Below are 21,783 nucleotides of genomic sequence, written 5' to 3'. Positions count from 1 at the left end.
ACTCTACAATTGTGAGCGTACAAAAGAATGAATAATGCATTATTTTGAGATGGAATCTTGAGAAAATTACCTTCATCATCTCTCTCTCTCTCTCTCTCTCTCTCTCTCTCTCTCTCTCTCCAGACTTTATTAAATGATAACAATAACACTGCAAGAGGACGAAGAACGCTTAAAAACTAATGGCGTAGTCTCTGGATTAAAAAATGAAGTTCAGGGTAAACTGAGTCCATGATTCTGTTTATGATTGATTGGAAGTATTTTACAGAATCGTTTACTCTACCATAGAGTTATGAATGTCTCTTCTTCCTACCCATGCTGCTCTAAGAAGCTGATGTAACAGGTTCCGCAAAAGTTTAGGCTAAAATTACTGACCAATTGCTGACCACACCTGGTAATGAAGACAACATTTTTTTAGATGTCTGAAGTGGTGCCTATATAATAATCTCAGTAAAAATATGACCAAAATGAAATGAATCAATGATCTGACAAAGTGACAAATCATTTTAGTCTCATGTTCTTTACAGACCTGTAGATCGAACCGCAGGTAGTAATTTAGTGTTGCCCATAGACAATTAAAATGGGTAGTAACTGAACAATAAGCGTTAACCCTGTCATAAAGTGATGTTAATTTACCTTTTTATAGCAATAAACGGATTAGAGCCAGGCCTTTATTTCGATAGTATAGCAGTCAGTCTCAAATTAATTCTCTATCGGAAGACCTGTGCTTCAATTGACATGCTAACAAAACACTCGTAAACTTTATTATGCTGCTGGTACTGGTGAGTCGCTCGTTCATGTGTTAACCATTCAGTTTATATCAACTGAGCCGTTCAGGGTTAAAATGCTTCAGTCATAAAAGACTGCAGTACTAACGACATGGCAAGAGTTATCCTCGCCTCGATTGTTTGTCTGATATTCTCTCGGTTCAGTCAGCCATGACGTTCGGTATCATAAATACCAGAAGTATGATTAAAGGATTCTTCAAGCAGCAACAGTATGTTCTGACAGACGAAAGGAATGAATCAAAGAGTTAATATAACACCAGTTAATATGGAGGCAGTTAATACATATTTCTGCGTATAGAAATATTAGAATATGCTGCAGCCTTAGGGTGTTAGCTACTTTAAGTACAAACAAATTGCAACTAGTATAACACTGTTCTACATATTACTTCAATTAACTCGAATCGACAAAACCAGTTGCAACACCAATAACTACAACAACACTGACAACAATAAATTAAACAATAACATTTACCTATCGACGGAGAGAACTCTCACAATATGGTGGAGCATTTGGAAAATTTACTGATCTCTCCAGCTTTTCAATTCATAGAAATATCACAGAATATAAATACTATAAATAATCCAGAGCAATAATATGACTAAACGACAACATGATTTGTTAGCAAAGATATTTCTGCCATTTCAGACGGCTCTAATGCAACCAAATAAAGAGATGTAAATTGAATTAGATAGTATACAGCAATAGAATAAAACAACTATGTTTTCTTTGAAAATAAATACGTAATCATTGGACTCATATAACATACGGTAATTGTTTCGCGCAAATTATTTGATTTAATAAAAAAAAAGCATTGCAGTTAATGTTGCAACAATTATTAACATCATTTTTAGCATTATATGTCGATGAAAGCTGTCACGTAGTTATGGATTAGCTCTGGTCAAATCGTTAAGAAATATCAATATTTAATAAAGCGTGGTGATATAATTCACGTAAACAAATGTTTCGCCAAATCAAGTTTCTTTCTTGTAACAGCTTTTCATAGGATTGATCAAGAGAGAGGGGGAGATAGAGAGAGAGGTGGAGTGACGGACGGGATGGAGGGCAGAAGAGAGGGGAAAGAGAGCGAAAGGGAGTTGTGAAGAGAATCCCTAAAGGAAATAATAATAAGGTGTCAATATATCTTCTGATTTCTATGGACTAATCCGTTTTCAAATAAATTTATTTGTTGATAAACGTAATAAAACCATATCCTGGTGTTGAATTAACAGCTTATTTAGTATTACATGCAACTAAATATATCTATTTTCTTACAAAAGCATGTTCATGTACGGGCATTTGTTCACAGGTATATATGTAGATAGTTATTAGTGCGTCTACATGTGAAGGATACGGTTACACATAAACATTAGCATTTAGACAAACACACATACACACATTCATACACAAACACTAGTAGAGTAAATCCAGAAAAAGCATAGAGAGAGAGGGGGAGGAAGAGAGGAAGGGAGAGGTGAAGTAAAGAAATAAAGATGTTTTTCCAACACTTTCCAATTCACAGCTGGAGCCAAAGAAGAAGAAGAAGAAGAAAAAAGAAAGAATTGGAGAAACAGTGACCCTTAAACAGACATTTTTGTCAGACTGTCCCTTTCAGCTATCAATGTACATACTACACTGGACTTTCAAAATATCTGCATTCTTCGCATAATTACAACAATCTTTTATTGAATCTTATATCGAAGCATAAAAAATATTCTATGGGAAAAGACGTAGGTACTGTGGACACTTTTTGAAAACAAAAGAACTGAATTTCTAAGGATTTGACCAATTTCGATCAATGTATCCTGTTTGATGGTGATGGCGAAACTATTCTGATCGATTATTGCTAAAGGACCAACGTTATATCTACACGCCAATAAATTCTTTGACGCAAGTGTCCAAAAAAGGAGGAGGAATCAGAGCATTTCGGTGCCTTGAGCGTACATTGGTCATCGATTTGATCATTAAGAAAGTGAGGAGCAACAACAAAAACAACACACATCGTTTGGTTTCATCAGACCTAAATAAACGTGCTCCACATGCTGATTCAAGATCTCTTGTAGCACTACAATACATACCAGAAAGAGGACATCTGTGCACCATTGTTAAGTGTTTGCAGATCCAGTCCCCAAGATATACTTTCAGCTTCACACATTTTTAGAGCGAAAGGATACATATCAACCCATCTGGATCAAAGAATGGATGAAGTTGGGTTGTTGGAGATAGAACACAGATCCTTAATTCATACAAAAGATCACGATAAAAATCTACAAGACATTCTTCAGATTTAATGGACGATGAACAAAATACGATGCTTCTTTTACAACCTTGCTACCAAACAGGTGGCTCGTCAACATTTATTCTAAATTGTAAAGAGGAGAACACCCCCACCCCCCCACAAACATATACAAACGTACGTACATACCAACGAATATGCATACATACACACATAGAACTGTGTCTATATGTGCAGCAGCTTGTTAATGTCTCAGACCTAATGACTTAAATAGCAAACTATGTGTATGATTCATTACAGATAATACTGAAATGCACAGATCTTGGTAACGGTATCGATATGCATGTATGCAAATAGGAAAACATTAAATATCCACTGATGTAGCAAATAGACGCCCGGCTAAATGAAAGTCTGCTGTACACAATAGAAGTTATAAATGGTACCTGCAGACCAATGGCTTTTGGGTTTATTTTCTTTATCGGCACAGGATAACCGTTGGCTAGAGATGGCAGCACTAGGCCTTTTAAAGTGACACACATTCACTGATCTCGTAAGGAGAAAAACAATTAATTTTAACGATGTTTTCATGGGGCTAAAAAGATAGAAAACTCCGTCCTAATCAGAATCAGCACTTTACGTTGGCAAATAAACTTTACACTGTAGTACTGTTACTAAAGTGGAGGCGCAATGGCCCAGTGGTTAGGGCAGCGGACTCGCAGTCATAGGATCGCGGTTTCGATTCCCAGACCGGGCGTTGTGAGTGTTTATTGAGCGAAAACGCCTAAAAGCTCCACGAGGCTCCGGCAGGCGATGGTGGCGAACCCTGCTGTACTCTTTCACCACAACTTTCTCTCACTCTTACTTCCTGTTTATGTTGTGCCTGTAATTCAAAGGGTCAGCCTTGTCACACTGTGTCACGCTGAATATCCCCGAGAACTACGTTAAGGGTACACGTGTCTGTGGAGGGCTCAGCCACTTGCACGTTAATTTCATGAGCAGGCTGTTCCGTTGATCGGATCAACTGGAACCCTCGACGTCGTAAGCGATGGAGTGCCAACTGTTACTATTTATTTCTCGCTCAGAGATTTAAAACTAATTGTTTTTGTCCTTACGAGGTCAGTGACTGTGTGTCATTTCGAAAGTATAAACCTTTAAGGCCTAGTGCTGCCATCTCTAGCCAACGGTTATCCTGTGCTAATAAAGGGAAATAACCCAGAAACCATTGGTCTGCAGGTACCGTTTAAGGCTGAGTAGGGACATTAGCTCCCTTGTTCAGAGTATAAGGACGCTGTTGTGCGTCGATAGCCAGCTGGAAAAGATGTTTTACTGGGGCTAAAAAAGGTAGTAACATCGTCCTAATCAGGACTGCCACTTTATGTTGGCAAATAGACTTTGTATATTCATAGACGAATGCCTTGGATTTTTTCCGGTTTGTCGAAGTGCATATCCGTGCGATCATATTACCTTATTGAACTCTATTATCGGACTGTTGAATCTCCTCACATGAATGACCTGGTGAGGCAGTCTGACTTGTAAACTGTGATGTTTTGTAACACTGGTCAGTTTCAGGTTTTGTGAGTGGCGTCTGAACAGGTTGAAAAGTTCGTCCATCGGAAAGATTGCTGATCTCCACCATTTTGCTTTGCTTGTTTCAACTGCAAAGGGGAACATATTACAACTACACAAATACACAACACACTATCATTAGTATTCTGCAACCATGACATCTTAGAGCGATTGTGTGTATGTGTGCATCATGTATGTATATACATACATTTATTCACACAATATTTACAGAAATGTTGTGTGGGATTTATTTTAATAAGCACAGACTGGAATTAATAGGGACATTTTGTTACTCAATCTCAGTCTCCATTAACGGAATACAAAACAGAATCTTGAACTGGCAGTGGTAAATATGTGTTTGGTAGATATCTGGTACGATGTAGTTGTTGTTTTTGTATAGTTTCGTGTTGCTTCTACAGAATCTTAAGTAGATTACTTTCTCCAAATGTTTTTTATTTATTCATCTTCATGTCAAAATCGAGTTGGTCATCTACACGAAGTCACAGGTGTTGAACAATTACGTTCTGTTGAGGACAATTAAAATACAATTTATTTTCCGACGATAATTTGGTGCAAGAGAGCTCAGTCAACGAGTATTTCATTGTTTATGTCTCCCTCTTGTTTTTTTTTTGCTGTACTTGGTGTGATTGTAGTAGAATGTATTTCCATTCGTTTTTATTTTATATAACAAAAAGACTAAAACATTTCAAAAGGTTCCATGAACAGATTCATTATTTCAGGCACAACAACATATAACTTATAAGTTATCAACTTATTACTGCTAAGTTACAATTTAATATCGATTACTTAAATTGTAGCAATACATCAAATCTGTCGGAGAGGAGATAATCGATTGAAATGAGACCACTGATTCTTATTGCATCGATCTCAGGAGGATCAACGCAAAGTCGATCCCAATGGGATTCGAAGATGGTCTTCAAGGAACTAAACAAAATGATAACAACATTTCGAGTTAAGAGCAATTAATTCATCATTTTCTATTATTGAGAGATAGCACCTGATTCTTTACAAGGTCAACATAGCTCCTCATTTTCAAAACTTTAAACATTTCAAGAGCTTAGAATCGGAAATACTAAAATGATTCTATGAATGGTAATATGAGTGATGAAAAGTGAGATTGAAAACCATTTAAATAAAATGTTTTGTTATTTAGTCTGTTTATTAAAAGTCTTATCTTCGTATCTGCCAAAAATCTACTCTTAGATTTTTCTCTGTATTCAATGCTTAAATGTCGGTAAAATATTTAAACCTCAACAAACAATATGATTATATAAATAAGAAACTTTAAATAAATTATGTTTTCCAGAATCATTAATGATAGAAATATTTTTTTCAAAATTCATTTAGCCACAAGAAGCTCCGCGAATTGTTCGGCAATTCCATTTTCATCGCTGGTCTGAAGGGGACAACTTCCCCAACTCAAAACTAGCTCTGGTAGAGCTGCTGGATATGGTTGAGAAATGGCAACATGAAACAGGGGATTCACTCCCTGTCACAGTTCATTGCATGTAAGTTACTGTCTCAAACTTGATCATTGAAAACTTTATTATCTGAAAGTTCTATTTTTCTCATTGCCATAATAATTATCGACAAATTTATTACGAAAATTTTAAGTGATGTACTTGAAACAATTGTCCACTGTCAAATGATATGAATTTGTGAAATAATTCTTGTATAATCATTAATCTTCATAATTTAATAAAGTCATTCAAATTCTTCATTTTTAAGTGTTCTATTTTGTAGACAACAAAGATATATATTTATATATTCCATGTAAAAATTACTTGTAGGAATGGTGCTAGCAGAAGTGGACTGTACTGCGCTATAAGTTGTGTACTGGAGAGAATTAATGCTGAAAAAGAAGTAGACGTCTTCCAGGCGGTGAAACAACTTAGACTGAATCGGTCCCAACTTGTAGACAATTATGTAAGTCCACTTGATATATATTTTTTTTTTTACTTCAGAAGAGGCTAACAGTTATTCAACGTCATAGCTGACGCTGATTTAAACAAAAATCTACATGCACAAAACAAACCCACTTATCATTCATACTGTGGTTCCAATGCTTATAGTTATGAACTTGATCTCATTATCATATACATTTAGAACAAGATAAATGATATGAGTAGAAATAATTTCACACACCCTGGATATAGTTTAATAGCTAGATGCTGGATGAAGATAACTGGCACCTATCTGTAGCATGTACTATCTTCTCAAAGAATAAACGTGTTGTTTATTATTTGTAGAATCTTTTTCAGTATATGCTAATAAATGTTGTAGGTTGTTTTTATATTTTGCTATCTTCATAGACATTATATAATTAACAGACATATCTTAATAAAATCCTCTTATTTTTTTTAATACCATTAACATTGTCGAGTTGATAACATAAATAGAAAGCATTGAGCTACGTTGTTTATAATGACGCTGCTCGTCATCAAAATATTTCAGCTCAGTTTATATCACCATTCCCAATCTTACTACAAATTTGTAATCGTGCTATTCTAGGACACACACACAAACACACATAAAAAAGAGTATTTGTAAAACATATTAAGTAAAAGAAGACAAAAATAATTAAGAAAAGATATTCAGAGCAACTACTTTTCAAGAATTCTTATACTCTTTATACATACATCTCGTAGAATTAGATTCTCATAGAATGTAATAAGTCTATTTTACAAATGTCATACAATTACGCTAGACATTTTTTTCTTCTCTGTGAAATTACGTCTGGATTTTCCCAAATTTTCTGCTATTTATTTCTATTACTAGCTCAATATCAGAATCTTCCATGTATTTTTATTTTATGTATGCCCCACTTCTATTTGATATAATTATTTTTTGTGAATGTTCACCAACTAATTTCAGCCTACTTCCTGCATTTAGTTTCGTTCCCATTCGTCTGTATATAAAATATTGGTGATGTTCTTATTAGGGTGGATTCAATGGTATATCAATTATTCGATGTTTCCTAATCTGAGTTATCCATTAGTGGGCGATCAGTATTATTATTTTATACATACAGCCAGTAGGACTCATCTCTTCTGTCTCTGTCTACGGAAAGAGTTGATCAAGGTACTACAAATTTTGAACTGCAACTTTTGTTTAACATCATTACATCTGGTGATACTCAGAACTAAATGGATTGGGCAGCTGAATATCGACAATGATGTACAGTGCTATTGTCTGTCGGCAAAACGTTAATAACTGTGGACGCTTCAACTGAATGGATCATAGCTTATTCTCTTGACTCGCTGGTTGTCGAAAACTTAACACACGTACTGCACACAATAAGTACCTGAGTTGAGAAAGAAAGAGACAAAGCTTTTATATTTCAATTCAACAAAACATTCTTTTCTATATGTGAACCAATGTTTTTAACATAGTTTTTCGCTCAAGAAGTTTGTGGAAGATTTTGTAGAATAGGCTTGCTTGATTCTTCAGATAAACTTCCTTTTAACTCAACTCATCAGCTTTGACATAGAGTTTACTTGTCAAACACTTTTTCATTTTGCTCGAGGAGGTAACAGTAGTTGGGCTCAAGGTTTGGACTGTAGGTGGAGTGATTCACAGACGTAAATTCCGTTTTATTTTTCAATCATAGCCGCAGTTTTGAAACGTTTGTGAGGTGGGGGTAGTGTTCAGTATTAATGAAAGAAGAGATTTATGGGGATTGCAACGAGTAGGACGGGTGATTTTGCAAACATTTCGAATGTGGAATTTATCCGCACTTTGTTGCTTGCAAAAACAACAAACACAATGCTGCCGTTTACCTCCAAACCACTTACCATTAGATATTTTCGTCTGGGATGTTCGGGTCACATATTCTTGGATTCTGATTGTAAATTTACTATTCAGCTCCTTCATTCTTAGGGTAAATGAAATCTCATTTTCAATGATGATATTATTTATAGAATTATCTCTGTCCTCTTCAGAAAGGTGAAAGATATTCTTGACAGTCTTAAAACCTCTTTTGACATGCCTCTGCAATGAGAAGTCAAAGAACGAATCTGAATGCCAGGTTTATACGGCAACATCATTCAGTACGCCTTGCTTGTCTCTCTTCTCACTCTTGGAGTTCCTGTTAAATTCTGACTCATCATTTCGTTCCATTTTTCTCAGTCTCACTTAAACTTTGTCTTATTTTTTTGCCTGGAATTTCGCAAGGATGACCATACTGGTGCCCATGTTTAAGCAAACTGATCCGATAATATATGGTCGTCGCACATGAGTGTCATTACAAATACACGTCCTTGAAATAGTACAATACATCATCACTATTCTCTTCATATAAAACCCAAGAATTCACTATACGCGCACGCACGCACACACACACACACACACACACACACACACACACACACACACACACACACACACACACACACACTGTAGGTCACTAAATCAGTAACAGAATGTCATAGCTAATGGATTAGCTAATAAAAATGTTTTATTTTTGCGTTTCCCCTCTAAACGAAACATCGTTACAAAGTAATTATTGCAGCAATTAACTGCCAAAATCACACAAAAAAAAACTTTTTCTGTTATTGGGGATGCCATTGGATTTTCCTGTGAATTTGAACCTGTATATACGGCGGCATCTTGTTGCTTTATTAACGCACACATCAAGAATGCATTCAGCCAGTTACACTTGGTGGTTTCTTTTTCTCTTCTGGAGTATTCATTCGTTCGGCATCGCACAATTTGTGTAATAATTTCATACTTTCTTAAAGTGCTGAAATTACAAAAAATAACAACTGAGTATTCGTAGTTTCTCCTCATGTCACATGAGTCAAAAGCAATATCTTACACACTAAACTAAAGATTATAAAAACAGTAACAGAGGGGGGTGGAGAAAAATATTGCTGCGGAATAATTTGGACTTGCACTATCAACTTTAAAACCTGTAATGACTCTAACGGAATAATAGTTGCTAAGCAAACCTCAACAAAGCGTCACACTTCAAAACGCACGTAATAAAATCTAAATAAATATGGAGCAAATGGTGCTTGGGAGTATGTTAAGACATCGCTTCACTCGCCATTTTCCCAGTCATTATCTAGCAAGAGATTTAAACTTATTTAATCTGTTCAAAGACGAATAAATTGAGGAACTCGCCCAAAAGTTATTTGCTTCACGCAGATTATTCAAAAAGTTCAAGAAATGACCGAATTTCCTTATATTTCGAATAACTGGTGAATATGCACGTATAAATATTCAGTCTTTATTGGAATGGTCAGCTTGTGTGAGGTGATAAATATTTATGAAATCTATGTTTGGATAGAAATAAAAGTGGAGTATTTTGAAAATTCTTTCCCCACCACCTTTTATCCTTGTGGGCTCTGTAGGAAAAGGCAGCACCCTTCTTTTTTTAAAATAGCCTTATAAGAAAGAGGTGAAAGTTTGTACGAAGAATAAAAAGTAACCAACACTTGATGTTGGTGATACCATGTTTACTTTGTAAAGTTTCATATATCTTAATACTTCCAAAAATCGGCGATACACCAAAAGTTTCGCAACTGAATTTTGAATATCATTATTCAAAGACTTTTTTCTGTATATGTAGGGACATTGCAGGTCTGCTGTATTTTATATAAGTATGCATTTCTTTCAATAATTAGTTAAATAGGTTTCATGTTGATAATTTCTGCTATGTCTGATAATGATGTTTCTTACAGCGAAATAAAAACAGTAGAACATATAAATTTTATTAATCGATATATGTGTGTGTATAGGTGTGTGTACTAATCATATTCGCTAACAAACTACAATAGAGCATTGTGTCGTAAATAAGCAGGTGTTCGCATATGATTTTATTTTATATTTGTGTCACATTTATTATTATTATTATTATTATTATTATTATTATTATTATTATTATTATTTTGGTCGGTACCATTGCACGTGACATTGATATTATAAGCACGTTGCTTATAATTCTGAATTACAATAATCTCTCCCTTCAGCAGTCTGAATTCATATTTGTTTCTGATTTCAATGTTTTAGAAAATAAATCTTTTGGAGCCTCTTCACTCAATGTAACGTATCCTGTTTCAGTAAACATTACTATTTATACCACTTCCCAATTGTATATGAGATCAATATCACATTTTAGTTTCTATCGTATTTCAATATTGATATCCAATTGCATTACTATGCTCATACTTTATCTATACACTGTAATTTAATAACAAACCAGTTTTCTTTACACATCCGTATTCCGATAAGAATTTAAAGATTACATCTATAGATTTTTATATTTTATCATTTTTATCTAATTTCATTTTTTTCTTTTCTCTTTCTTTTACTTTTTCTTTTTCTTTTCGTCATATGTTGAAGGAAACTTTTGTATGAGGATCGTTATCTCTTTAGATATTCAATGCAGATAAACAGCATATAGAGATCAAGTATATTCATTCCTAGGGGATAGAATGTAAATCTCATGAGAGTTTTATATTATTGCTGCCATAAGATGAGAATATCGAGCGATTTGCCCGCCCAGCAACAAAAGTGTCAATAATAAGGTGGATGCTGCTCGCTTTTCACACAAGATACAAACACCATCCATAATTTCAATTGCGTAAGTTCATTAATATCATCGAAGCTTACTGTAAAAGTAGCTGATAGCAATACACTAGTTATCTTATAGATGGGATAAAGTTGCCCTCGGAGGGATTTTAACTCAGATGCAAGAGTACATAACTAGATCCTACCAAACCCGGTTCAACTTCTAAATCGGAGAGCTCTCTTTCACCTGATACAAGGATTTCACAATGTAAATCGTGACTTTCTATTTCAATTCCTATGACTGTTCTCGAATTGAATTTATCCACCTTGGCTTGAATAAAACAGGACTTTGTCTGTTGATGGCAGTTCGGCATTATTTTGCCAACAGGGTGATTAAAAAATTTTCGTATTCACCTTATGACCCTCAAGTAAATGTTTTTTTTTTCTTTGACTTTTTAATGCTTTATATTTCTGTAAGCATTATATGCTAGTAACTGACAATGGACACATCTGGCGTGGGAGCTCGCCAGAAACATGGCAAGAAGGGATACAACATCACGAATTCTGGAACTCTTGGATAAAGCAAGCAAGATATTAAATAAAGAACAAAAAATAAAATATGAGCTATATATATAATTCAATAGACAGTACCCTCTCGTGCGGGCAAGTTCTCCATGAAAGGACAGTTAAGTTAGTAAAGTACCTATTCTTTTTCGAAAGTTAAAACATATACCCTCGACGGAGCAGTTACAAGAGACTCTAGCTGACTTATGGTTCATCGATTGCCTCAAGGTTTATACAAATTTGTACTTTGTTTTTAAGACTGAAAACGAAGTGAGAAAACGTAATGAAACGATGTGTCAAACACTTGTCTCTTGACTCGTATTTCAATATATGAGATAGACAAAACAGAATGGTTACGTCTAGAGATAGTAGTACAGACGTTGACTCTTGGTTCATTAACACTGAAGTATGAACAGGTGGTGTGTATAGGGGTGATACTCAACAATATTTGGTTATTGTCTGTATGGATATGCAGGTTCTGATAATCCCTGAAAACCTTAATGCATCTTATAGTTTTACTCCATTGTTTCTTTCTCTTACATTCTAAGTTTAGAATCCTATTAAGAACCCTTAATACTCTGTGTTGAAGCTATTTACTGAATAAGTTTCCCTATAAAATTATCCTTGCTGGTTCTGAAAAGTTACCAAAGCAAATTGTCTTCTCACAGTTGTCTAATGATACGAAGAATCAGTCTTTGACTGACCTACAAAGCTGGAGGAGGATAAACCTAACATGAGGAGACTGAGAAGCAATCGATTAACTCCTGTGACCACAGCAGCTGGTCACAGGAATTAATCGAAGAGATCGATTCACTTCTGATTCTACAACTCAAAGTATTTCATATGAACAGTCATCGTTGAATATCGATGGATTTCCTACTGGGATGATGGTAATGATTGTTATTGGAACCGTAATTATCGATAGTAGTAAGGCCATTGCTATATGCTTTGCTATTTTCTTTGTAGCAGGTAATTCTATTGGCTCAACTACATTAATTCTTCCTTTATAATTACCAACTCCAAGTCTCCAATCAAATGATATACATTTAGTTAGAGGGAAGCATTACATTCACAGTAACTAGCAGTCAAGTGCAGTGGTTGGATCTAATCGAGATTTCCTTTTACCAAATTGTGACAATGTTAGAAATCATTAATTAGTGTGGATAAGACGACAAAGCTTTGGAGAATATTTCAAACTGGTGAGTTGGCAGAGATATCTGCAGAGCAAATAAGTGCAAAGAATGCTTTTCGCTGACAAACGTTGGAACAGTTATTTAACATGATGTATTAGATACAATAAAGAAAGAGAAAACTATAGAGTCGTGGAGGTTATCAGATGAATTCGGTGAATTTGATTCAGAGATTGAGCGGGCATGTAGTTACTTGTTTCAGCATGTTGGGGAGTAAGAATTTGTTAAATGTTACCACTAATACTACTGCTACTACTGTTTCAAATGATTACCATTCTCTTACCGTTTACTACTGGAGAAAATTCGTTTCCATAAGCAACCTATTTTAGAAATTACTACTACTACCACCACCAACGCCACCATAACTACTAATGTTACGGTAAAAGCACTTATAATTAAAACTGAATATAATTTTTTCCCCAGTAAATTTTATTCAGCATAATTTATTTTATTCGCAGAATTGAATATAAGCCAAATTTACGAACTATTAACGCCATTTGCTGACAACGTTAAACTTATGTTTGGTTCCCTAATTACATTTTAAACGTTTTCTTTGTTGTTGTGTATTTACGTAGTGTTAATTATTTCACAATCACGAACCAAATGCCAAAGTGTTCGTAAAGTGTGACAAAGTGTCGATATTTTTTTAAACACACCGCTATCATTTTCATCATCTTTCTTTACATAACTGTAAAATCAAATAATTACTCTTTAAGAATTTGATTCTAAGCACATCTATTCAACAATCAACATGCTAGGAATAGCCATTATTCCTTGAAATTTGATAATTGCACGAACTATTAAGCATAAACTAAGAGTTCTATACACAGAAGGAAAATGTTATGGTTGTAGTAATTTCGAAATTCCTTTCAATAAAGCAGGTTTTATAAATATAATTTCCCAAAAGATAATTTTCACTTCACGTAGAGGATACCGAATAGAATTTAACATTCTGATTTTCAAGCATTTTTTTGTTATCCTTTTATTGATAGTTTATACCAGAAGAGATCATGGAATTAAGAGGAAAGTGGATGGGATATTATATAACAAACATATTGTGAAAGACATAAACGAAATGAAAATAAATTTTAAAATACAGAAATTGTGTCGTCGAATCGGCTCTCTTGGAGAGGACGGCTTCTCAGTGTTCCATGTATATTCAGGATTTCTTAGACTGGCGCATGGAATCAAATTACATTTATATAACCTACAGGCAATCCTATCTAGGATTATACTCACGTAGGAATGATGTTACATTAACCTTTGTATTTATTAGTCAAGATAGTGTGGCACAGTCTAGGTAATATAGCACTGCTCATCCTTTTTGGGGTTAGGGAAATTTATGCGGTTGGGGTGTCTTGCATAAATTTAAGCTAAACATGGGCGGGGTGGGTATGTCTGATGGCTTCTGTTCTCGAGAGGAAAGGCTTTTTTATTTGGAAACTGGAGGATGGGAAGACTTTAGGGAAAACTAAAGAAAAGGTTGAGATTCTTTTGTTGGGTGGAGCTAGCACTCATTTTGCTGTTTCAGGAAAATAAAAACCGATGAAACAGTGACAATGCCTTTCTACAGCTTGTTAAGAACTGAAGGGTAGTGTTATCTGCATGGGAGTATGAATTGAATAAACGATGAGTAAGTTAGTAATTATAACAATTGCGTGCGATATAACGGAATCATTTAAAATTCCCTAAATAGATTGTGGGTGTGACAGATACAAGGCACAATAGCGCAGCACACGTTCAGATGGACTCCTTTCAAAGAAAATTCTCTAAGCGAGGAGATATAAGTGCGACTAACATACAGCTTACTCAGTAAAGGGTTTCTCATACAAGATACTGTTGAAGACATTACTTTCGCCTGACATTTGAAGAATGAGTGAGAAAGGGTGTTTTGGATAATTGTTAATGTAATCACATCTTTCAATTATTTTTGAGAAACGAGAAGTTGTTGTTGGCGTTTAGTCCTAATCCAGCTCAGACTGAGTAGAAGTATCGTATAATGTGTTTCAGCTGTGACTATACCATTTTTTATGTCATAAGATGCAATATCAAACATGACATTTATTTAAAGCGATAGCGCGTGATTAGAGAGAGATGCAGCTGCTATTTTTTGTAGTCTTCTATATTGATCGTTTGTATAAATAAAATAAATCGTATCCTCCTTTCATAGATTAAAATAGATTCATGTAGAGAGAAAGCTATTTGAATGTTTGGGGCTCATATAGGCTAACATTGGAGAACACCATTGGAATATTAATAGATCTATAACATCGCCCCTCCCCCCTCATAGGTGTGAATGATCAGAGACGTTTTCGTAACTTGTGAACAGCGTGGCGGGAGCTCTGTTTTGTAGGTTCCGTGTCTAACTAGAAAATAGTTTGCAAATGCTAACGTATTATTTACAGCAAAATTACAACTTCTTGGGCCTTTTAAGTAGAGTATATCGGGTAGTAGACTATTAAAGACACTTATGGCAAAAAAAAACCCAGCTGATCCGGTTACTTTTTTGGTTGGTGAAAGGATTTTGAGTCACTTCGTATTACATGTTTCATTACTATTTACGTCTTTTGAGAACTTAAATTCTTAAGTTTTCGGTTCCCTATTTAAAGTAAAGTACACTAAATAGCCCAAACCTTATGAAACCGTTTTTGTTTTTATGAAAACAGATGCTCCTATGAAGGCACTTGAGGTATCTAAATTAAAACAAGAGCAATATTTAAATTTACTGATAGTGAACAATGACAGTGTGTGTCCTTTACTGAAACGAATTACACACGGTAGTGAATCGAAATCGAGGCGATCAATAATCACAACCTGAACTCCAAACTTGTATCATTGGAAGCTTATCTCTTTTAGTAAAACACTCTACATTTATAAAATATTGGTTGGCTTAAACGTAGGCTATTGGGTTGGCCAAATCGTCTGTTCAGTTTTTTAAGCGAAAATAAGACTCAACATTTAAACACAATTAATGATATAATTACTGTTTCGTTCCAGTGTTTTCTGCTACATTGTGGGCAGATCCGTTATTTACTGTTCAAAAAAGTGCTCTGTCTTTACTAGCGAAAATTCCTCCTAGGTGAATATTTACACCCTCTTCAGAAGTTAAGTATGTTCGTTCAATGAATTTTGAAGAAGCCGAAACAGGTGGAAATCCCAAGGTGCAAGCCCGGATGAATACAGAGAGTCCTGCAAAACTTCCCAGCCAAGCCCCTGTAACTTCTGCTGCGTATTGAAAGAATTGTGCAGTCTGGCATTGTCGAGATGAAAGACAATATCCTTATGATGAGCAAATACTTGACGCTTTCGGCTGGAAACAGTACGCATCCGAATTGATGGTCCTGTGTTTAAGAAGATCGTAAAATACAACACCCTTCCACTCTCACCAAATTGAAAGCATAATCAACCGGTGTTGATTTATTTGTCTGTAACTTGGAGTTGCTTGTGGTAGTTCACCGCACTTCTCCATAATCGTTTATATTTCACATTGTTATAGACGATACAGTCTCCCCCTCTTCCCGTAATCATTCTCTTCAAAGATGGATCATCTTCTTCCCCTTCCTGCAAGGAGTCGCAGATGGAAATCTTCTGGTCGAGGTTAGTCTCATTGATGTGGGACCCAAGCATCGAACCTCTAGACGTAGTCAAGTTGGTGCATTCGATTTGGAGAATATCTGTGATCATCCTGGTTGTAAAGTGGGGGTAGGTTCCGACTATATCTTTCGTTTTATTGCTGTTAATCTCAGTTGGTCAGCCCAAGAGAGAGAGAGAGGTGCATCTTAAACCGAAAAATACCCTGATCGAAGTTTTGTAAACCATTTCTGGCACACATGTTTCGTAACAGCATCCTCTCCATATGCAGTGCATATTTTCCTGCACTATTCCGCTGCTTCCATGAATTTCTTAAAATCAAAAAAACGCATGAGGAATCGATAATGTACATTTTGGTTCTCCATTTTCGGGGTGATCTCAAGCACACAGAATGTAACCTCTTTCGATGCAAGTTCGCATCGAACCTCGTTGAAATGTGAAGTATCTAACGAGTGCCCATGCACAAGGGACAGACTGAAGATAGCTACGTATTAGAGTGCTTGAAGTTTAGTGTCAATAAAAACCGAACGACTTTTTGGCCAATCCATTTCTATCTAGATTTTTATATTGTTTAACTTCGGAGGCCGTTCGAAGTTTATGGGTGTTTTGTTTTCTCGAGATATTTGATAGTAAACCTATACAACTAAAATATTGCTTTCATCGGAATATTGAAAAAGTTATTCAATTTAAGGAAATGGATATGTTAACGTGTCATTTACAAGAAATTACCAATATAATTGACTTTGATCAGAAATTGAACCACTGTCAACGTTGTTGATGGTTTATATCTTGTTCTGATGATACTTGGCTCATATCTGAACAGATTTTAAAATTATTTGGCGCAAAGAAATAAATTTGTAATGGAAGGGTGCAGACGATAGCAAACTCATCTTCACCAGGCTTTAAACTGGAAACCAGAATCTAGAAGAACAAAACTAAACAGTGCGCAGTAATTATTCTGACAATCAATGATATTCTTTCAATTCCCCAGTTTCAATATCTGAAATATTGTTATCTTATTTGAGATACAGGAATGTTTATTGCGAATACAGCAGTCGACGGAATTTACACTGAAATATTTTTTATCGCCCCCACCCCTCCCGCTCTCTGAATTTAAATACGAAGTCGAACACGGGATGAAATACAATATTATCTATTTCCTCTTTTTATTATTTCTACTGGCTTGTCTATCATAGAAATGTTAAATGTTGGACAGCGAAACGAAAACAAATATTGATACATCGAATGTACACACTCTCTTTCTATCTCTCTCTCTCTCTCTCTCTCTCTCCCCCCACACACACACACATGTATGTATAATAACTATTGTCGATAGATTTAATATGTTTATTGTTGGCCAATGGTCAAATATCGCGATGTCTTTAATCAAGACATAACCATAAAATATTTATAGTTTCATATAAATAATATTAGCGTTCAACGCTATTACAATACCATTAAGTAGGAGGCTAACATCAACAAACAAGCCTGTAAATTTATGTCGACTGCTTTCATCACCAAAGTATTTCCAAATATTTTCTCACTAGAAGGAAGTGATGTATTATTCAATTCCTAACTATAATTTATTTTCATTAATTTTTTGTTATCCTTTCTTTCAAGTTCAATTAAAATAAATACCTTACGTTTATTTATGATAAATTTAAACGTAAATCAATGTTGATGTTAAAATAATCGTCAAGTAAAATATATTCTTAAGACAAAATAATCTTAAACTACTAGTCTTTATGTGTTATTTTGAAAATAAATTGAAATCGATAGTCATAGTTAAAACTGTGAAGAGTGAGAAATAGAATCATAGTTCGAATTAGCATTTTATTGGTACAAGGGCAGACAACTTTAAGATGCGATAACACAACAGAGGTGCAGAGACTAAAACCAGCAAGAAAAAAAGTACAATAGTGTATTCTCCTCTCTTCGTAATCTTTGTATATTTATCTCTAAATTCGCTGCTCATTCCAGTATAGTGTTTCTTTATTAAACTCTATTTAGTTTACGGCCAAGTTTGAGGCCAGAATAGGACACAACATTAACAGCGGTTTTAAACCAGAGTGAATATGAATACAAATAGACATAAATACATACTGATATACAGACATGCATAGATGCATACCTACAAACATAAACACATGCGCGCACACACACAAACGCACTCACACGTGTATATATACGTGCATATATATTTGAGTAAATAGTCTTGTCTTGCACACAAGACTGTCTCAAACGTGAGAATAGATTTTAGAATGAAAGTCTTGTTGTTTATTATAATCTGTTACGGGTAGATTAATTCTGGCAAGGATCTGAGTGTGTGTGTGTGTTTATGTATACATTGTATGTATGTGACAGAATTGTGGGTGCAGGGAAATCACAGATTATAACAGATTAAAACCTCAGTAATATTTCTAGAAGTATTAATTATTATTAATTGGTTGTTATTAATACTATTGCCATCACCGAAAACCGGGTCGCTGAATATTCTGGATGAGAAATATCAAATCTCTAAGCCAATTTAAAACTTAAATTTCTAAAACCATATTTTGTAGAATTTTTCTTCTAAAGTCTTTTTAAAGCTGAGACTAACAATAAAGGAATGTTAGATTTTGGTTTCAATAAAAATTGCCTAAGGAACACATTATCAAATTGCTGTTGGTTCAAGAAGATGGAATGTTAATACTTCGGTTATTCCGTATATTGCCTCTTGCACTATTGCAATCGTATGGGGAACACATCATAAATAAATAACATGGTTCGAGCTTACAGCTTGACGAAAGATTCTGTAGAATTTAGGTTGAAGAGAGGTGAGCATCCTGCTCAAGAGACACTGTAGAAATTTTCTGGTTAGTATTCCAAATCGTTATGAAGCTTATTGTGTCTTCTATCTTGAGAAATATTCTTCCAATGTAATGAAATAGAGATATTTTACTGTGGAGGCAATGAGAATTAAATTCATCTTGTCTGTGTGTTTTTCCCCCTTTTTCAGAGACTAAACATATAAATAAATCGACGAGTTATAAGGATAGCTTCCAAGTTTAAGCTTAATTCCATGAAATGAATGAAATATAAATCTTCCCTTCGCTATGATGTTTATGTGTCTGTTCTCATATTACCGGCTTTCAAGAAAGAGATCGAAAGCGTGTAACATTAAGTCCACTGACATTCACACCAAAATACGTGCAGTAAATTTGAACTCAATAAATATAAGATGAATGTTTAAATAAAGTCTCCAGTCGGCCATTTCTTTCCTATCCAGATACCAATGGAGTTAATTGAGCTTTGTGAAAGTATTGTTCCTTTCAAATCTTGTGATGTTTGTGGCAAAGGAAAAAAAGGAAATATACATAGTTTGGTGCTAAAGGAGATGATCAGTTGAAATAAGAAACGACGGAAGGCAAAAATAATTAGTTTGGATTATAAGATCTGACTCTCGGGAAAGATGAAGACAGGTAGCTGGAAGAGTATGTTTTACAGGGAGTTAGAAGTTCGTAGTTTGAGGGTTAAATTGAAGAGAGATAAAAGCAGTAGTCAAGGCAAGATATACCACTTGTTACAAAATATGAAACCAGAGATCTATGTGTAATATAAGTACAATAATAATAGGCGTACAGTTATAGTAATTTTATAGTGAAAATAGGAACACAGTAATGATACTTCATTCATTGATTTAAAGTATTCTTACTGAATAAATAAATGTGTTAATGATGGTTTCAAAATGATAGGGAAAGAATTGAATTATAATTACAACTTGGAACATACATACATATATACAACAGAATACATTCCAGCTCGTCTGAAGTAAAGTATGGTTGAATTTAGGTTCTTGGGGAGAGAACGCAACTCCTTAATTCATACACTACAAATGACCACGATATGTGGGACTGTAAAGATCTGCAAGAGCTTAAGACTCAAGCGATGATGAAAAAACACAAGATGCTTTCTTTCACAGCCTTTCTACCGGTAGCCGGTCAAAATTTATTTTAAATTAAAAAGCGAGAAAACATACATACATACATACATACATGACGGAAAATGTCATTACGGTATTATCTACCGATGAGACATGATGGTGTATCTAGGACACTGTATAATGAAACCCATCGGAAGGATAACCCCGAGGACAAAGAAATAAGAACTCGCATTATAGTAGAAGCCATAACCACTCATAATAAAAAGGAATACTGGTGGAATGTCCCAGTGAAGACCTCAGTAAGATGTAAGCACAACAGACCTGATATTGTGATTTGGGATAGAGAAGAGAAACTATGCGCAGTTGTGGAAATTAGCTGCCCAGCAGATGTTAAAATAAAGATCCGTATAGAAGAGAATACCTACGCTGAACTATTGAGAAATCTGTTGTTACTCTATCCAGATTACAAGTTCAGGTTTATACGTGTAATTATTGGGGGTCTGGGATATGTAACACACTGCCTAAATGCCAATCTTGAGAAATAAGGCTTCTCAAAAGTAGAAAGGAGAAAGCTGATTCGAAGACTACAGATCCAATCCATTACTGGAACTGTAAAAATCTGTAAAACTTTCCAGATATATGCAGATATATATACTTGCAGATATATGCATGAGAATACAAACATAAAGCTAAATATAAAAATCTGCACATATATATACATACATACATACAAACAAACAAAAATACCATGTTGTTGATGTTGAAATTCCAATGAAGGAGACTTGGACCTAGGTTAGCAACAGGCTCTTTTTTTCTATTGGCAAGAAATCTTGAAATAAAACTGAACCATGACATATACACATACATACAGACACCTCAATAAGTGTATATATTAAGATGCGTGCTCCTGTGCGTGTTTCTACAAATCATGTACGTATGTTCCTATTGGAAGAATTGTTAGCGCATCGGACACAATGTTTAGCGGCATTTCTTTCTGTTCATGACGTTCTGAGTTCAAGTACAACGGAGATCAGAATTGCAGTTCATCCTTTCAGGGTTGATATAATAAGTACTAAGCAAGTACTGGGGACAATCTAATCGACTGATCTCCTCCCTCTAGTATTTGCCGAGCTTTTGCCAAACTTATAAAAAATTATATCGATATTCATTTCAAAGGAATTTAAGTTCGATCAGTTTTGTGATTTTTTTTTTACATCTTTTATTCAATATGCACATAAAAAAAAACATAAACATATAATCATGAATGTGCCTTTCGTCGGCTTACGCATACATACTCATAGACATACACACACATAAACACACATACACACACAAAGGTTTAGACGGATAAACGAAATAAAGTGAACTCAGTATATAGAGATAAAGTATATTTTATT

At 34.8% G+C, this 21,783-nt stretch overlaps 1 protein-coding gene across 17 annotated transcripts in view; it reads left to right on the top strand.

The window, feature by feature from the left end:
- LOC106878895 (receptor-type tyrosine-protein phosphatase kappa) overlaps positions 1 to 21,783 on the top strand; it is a 594,862-nt gene that overhangs the window by 566,375 nt on the left and 6,704 nt on the right. For all 17 annotated transcript variants that reach the window (XM_089356042.1, XM_089356041.1, XM_089356040.1 and 14 more), the window contains 2 exons: positions 5,954 to 6,114; positions 6,397 to 6,532. In XM_089356042.1, coding sequence (XP_089212168.1) covers positions 5,954 to 6,114; positions 6,397 to 6,532 — 297 coding nt within the window. The remainder of the gene's footprint in view (positions 1 to 5,953; positions 6,115 to 6,396; positions 6,533 to 21,783) is intronic.

This window comes from Octopus bimaculoides, chromosome 8 (genome assembly GCF_046866305.1).
Source record: "Octopus bimaculoides isolate indiv1 chromosome 8, ASM4686630v1, whole genome shotgun sequence".
Lineage (NCBI taxonomy): Eukaryota > Metazoa > Mollusca > Cephalopoda > Octopoda > Octopodidae > Octopus > Octopus bimaculoides.
This window is presented reverse-complemented; position numbering and strand designations above follow the sequence as displayed.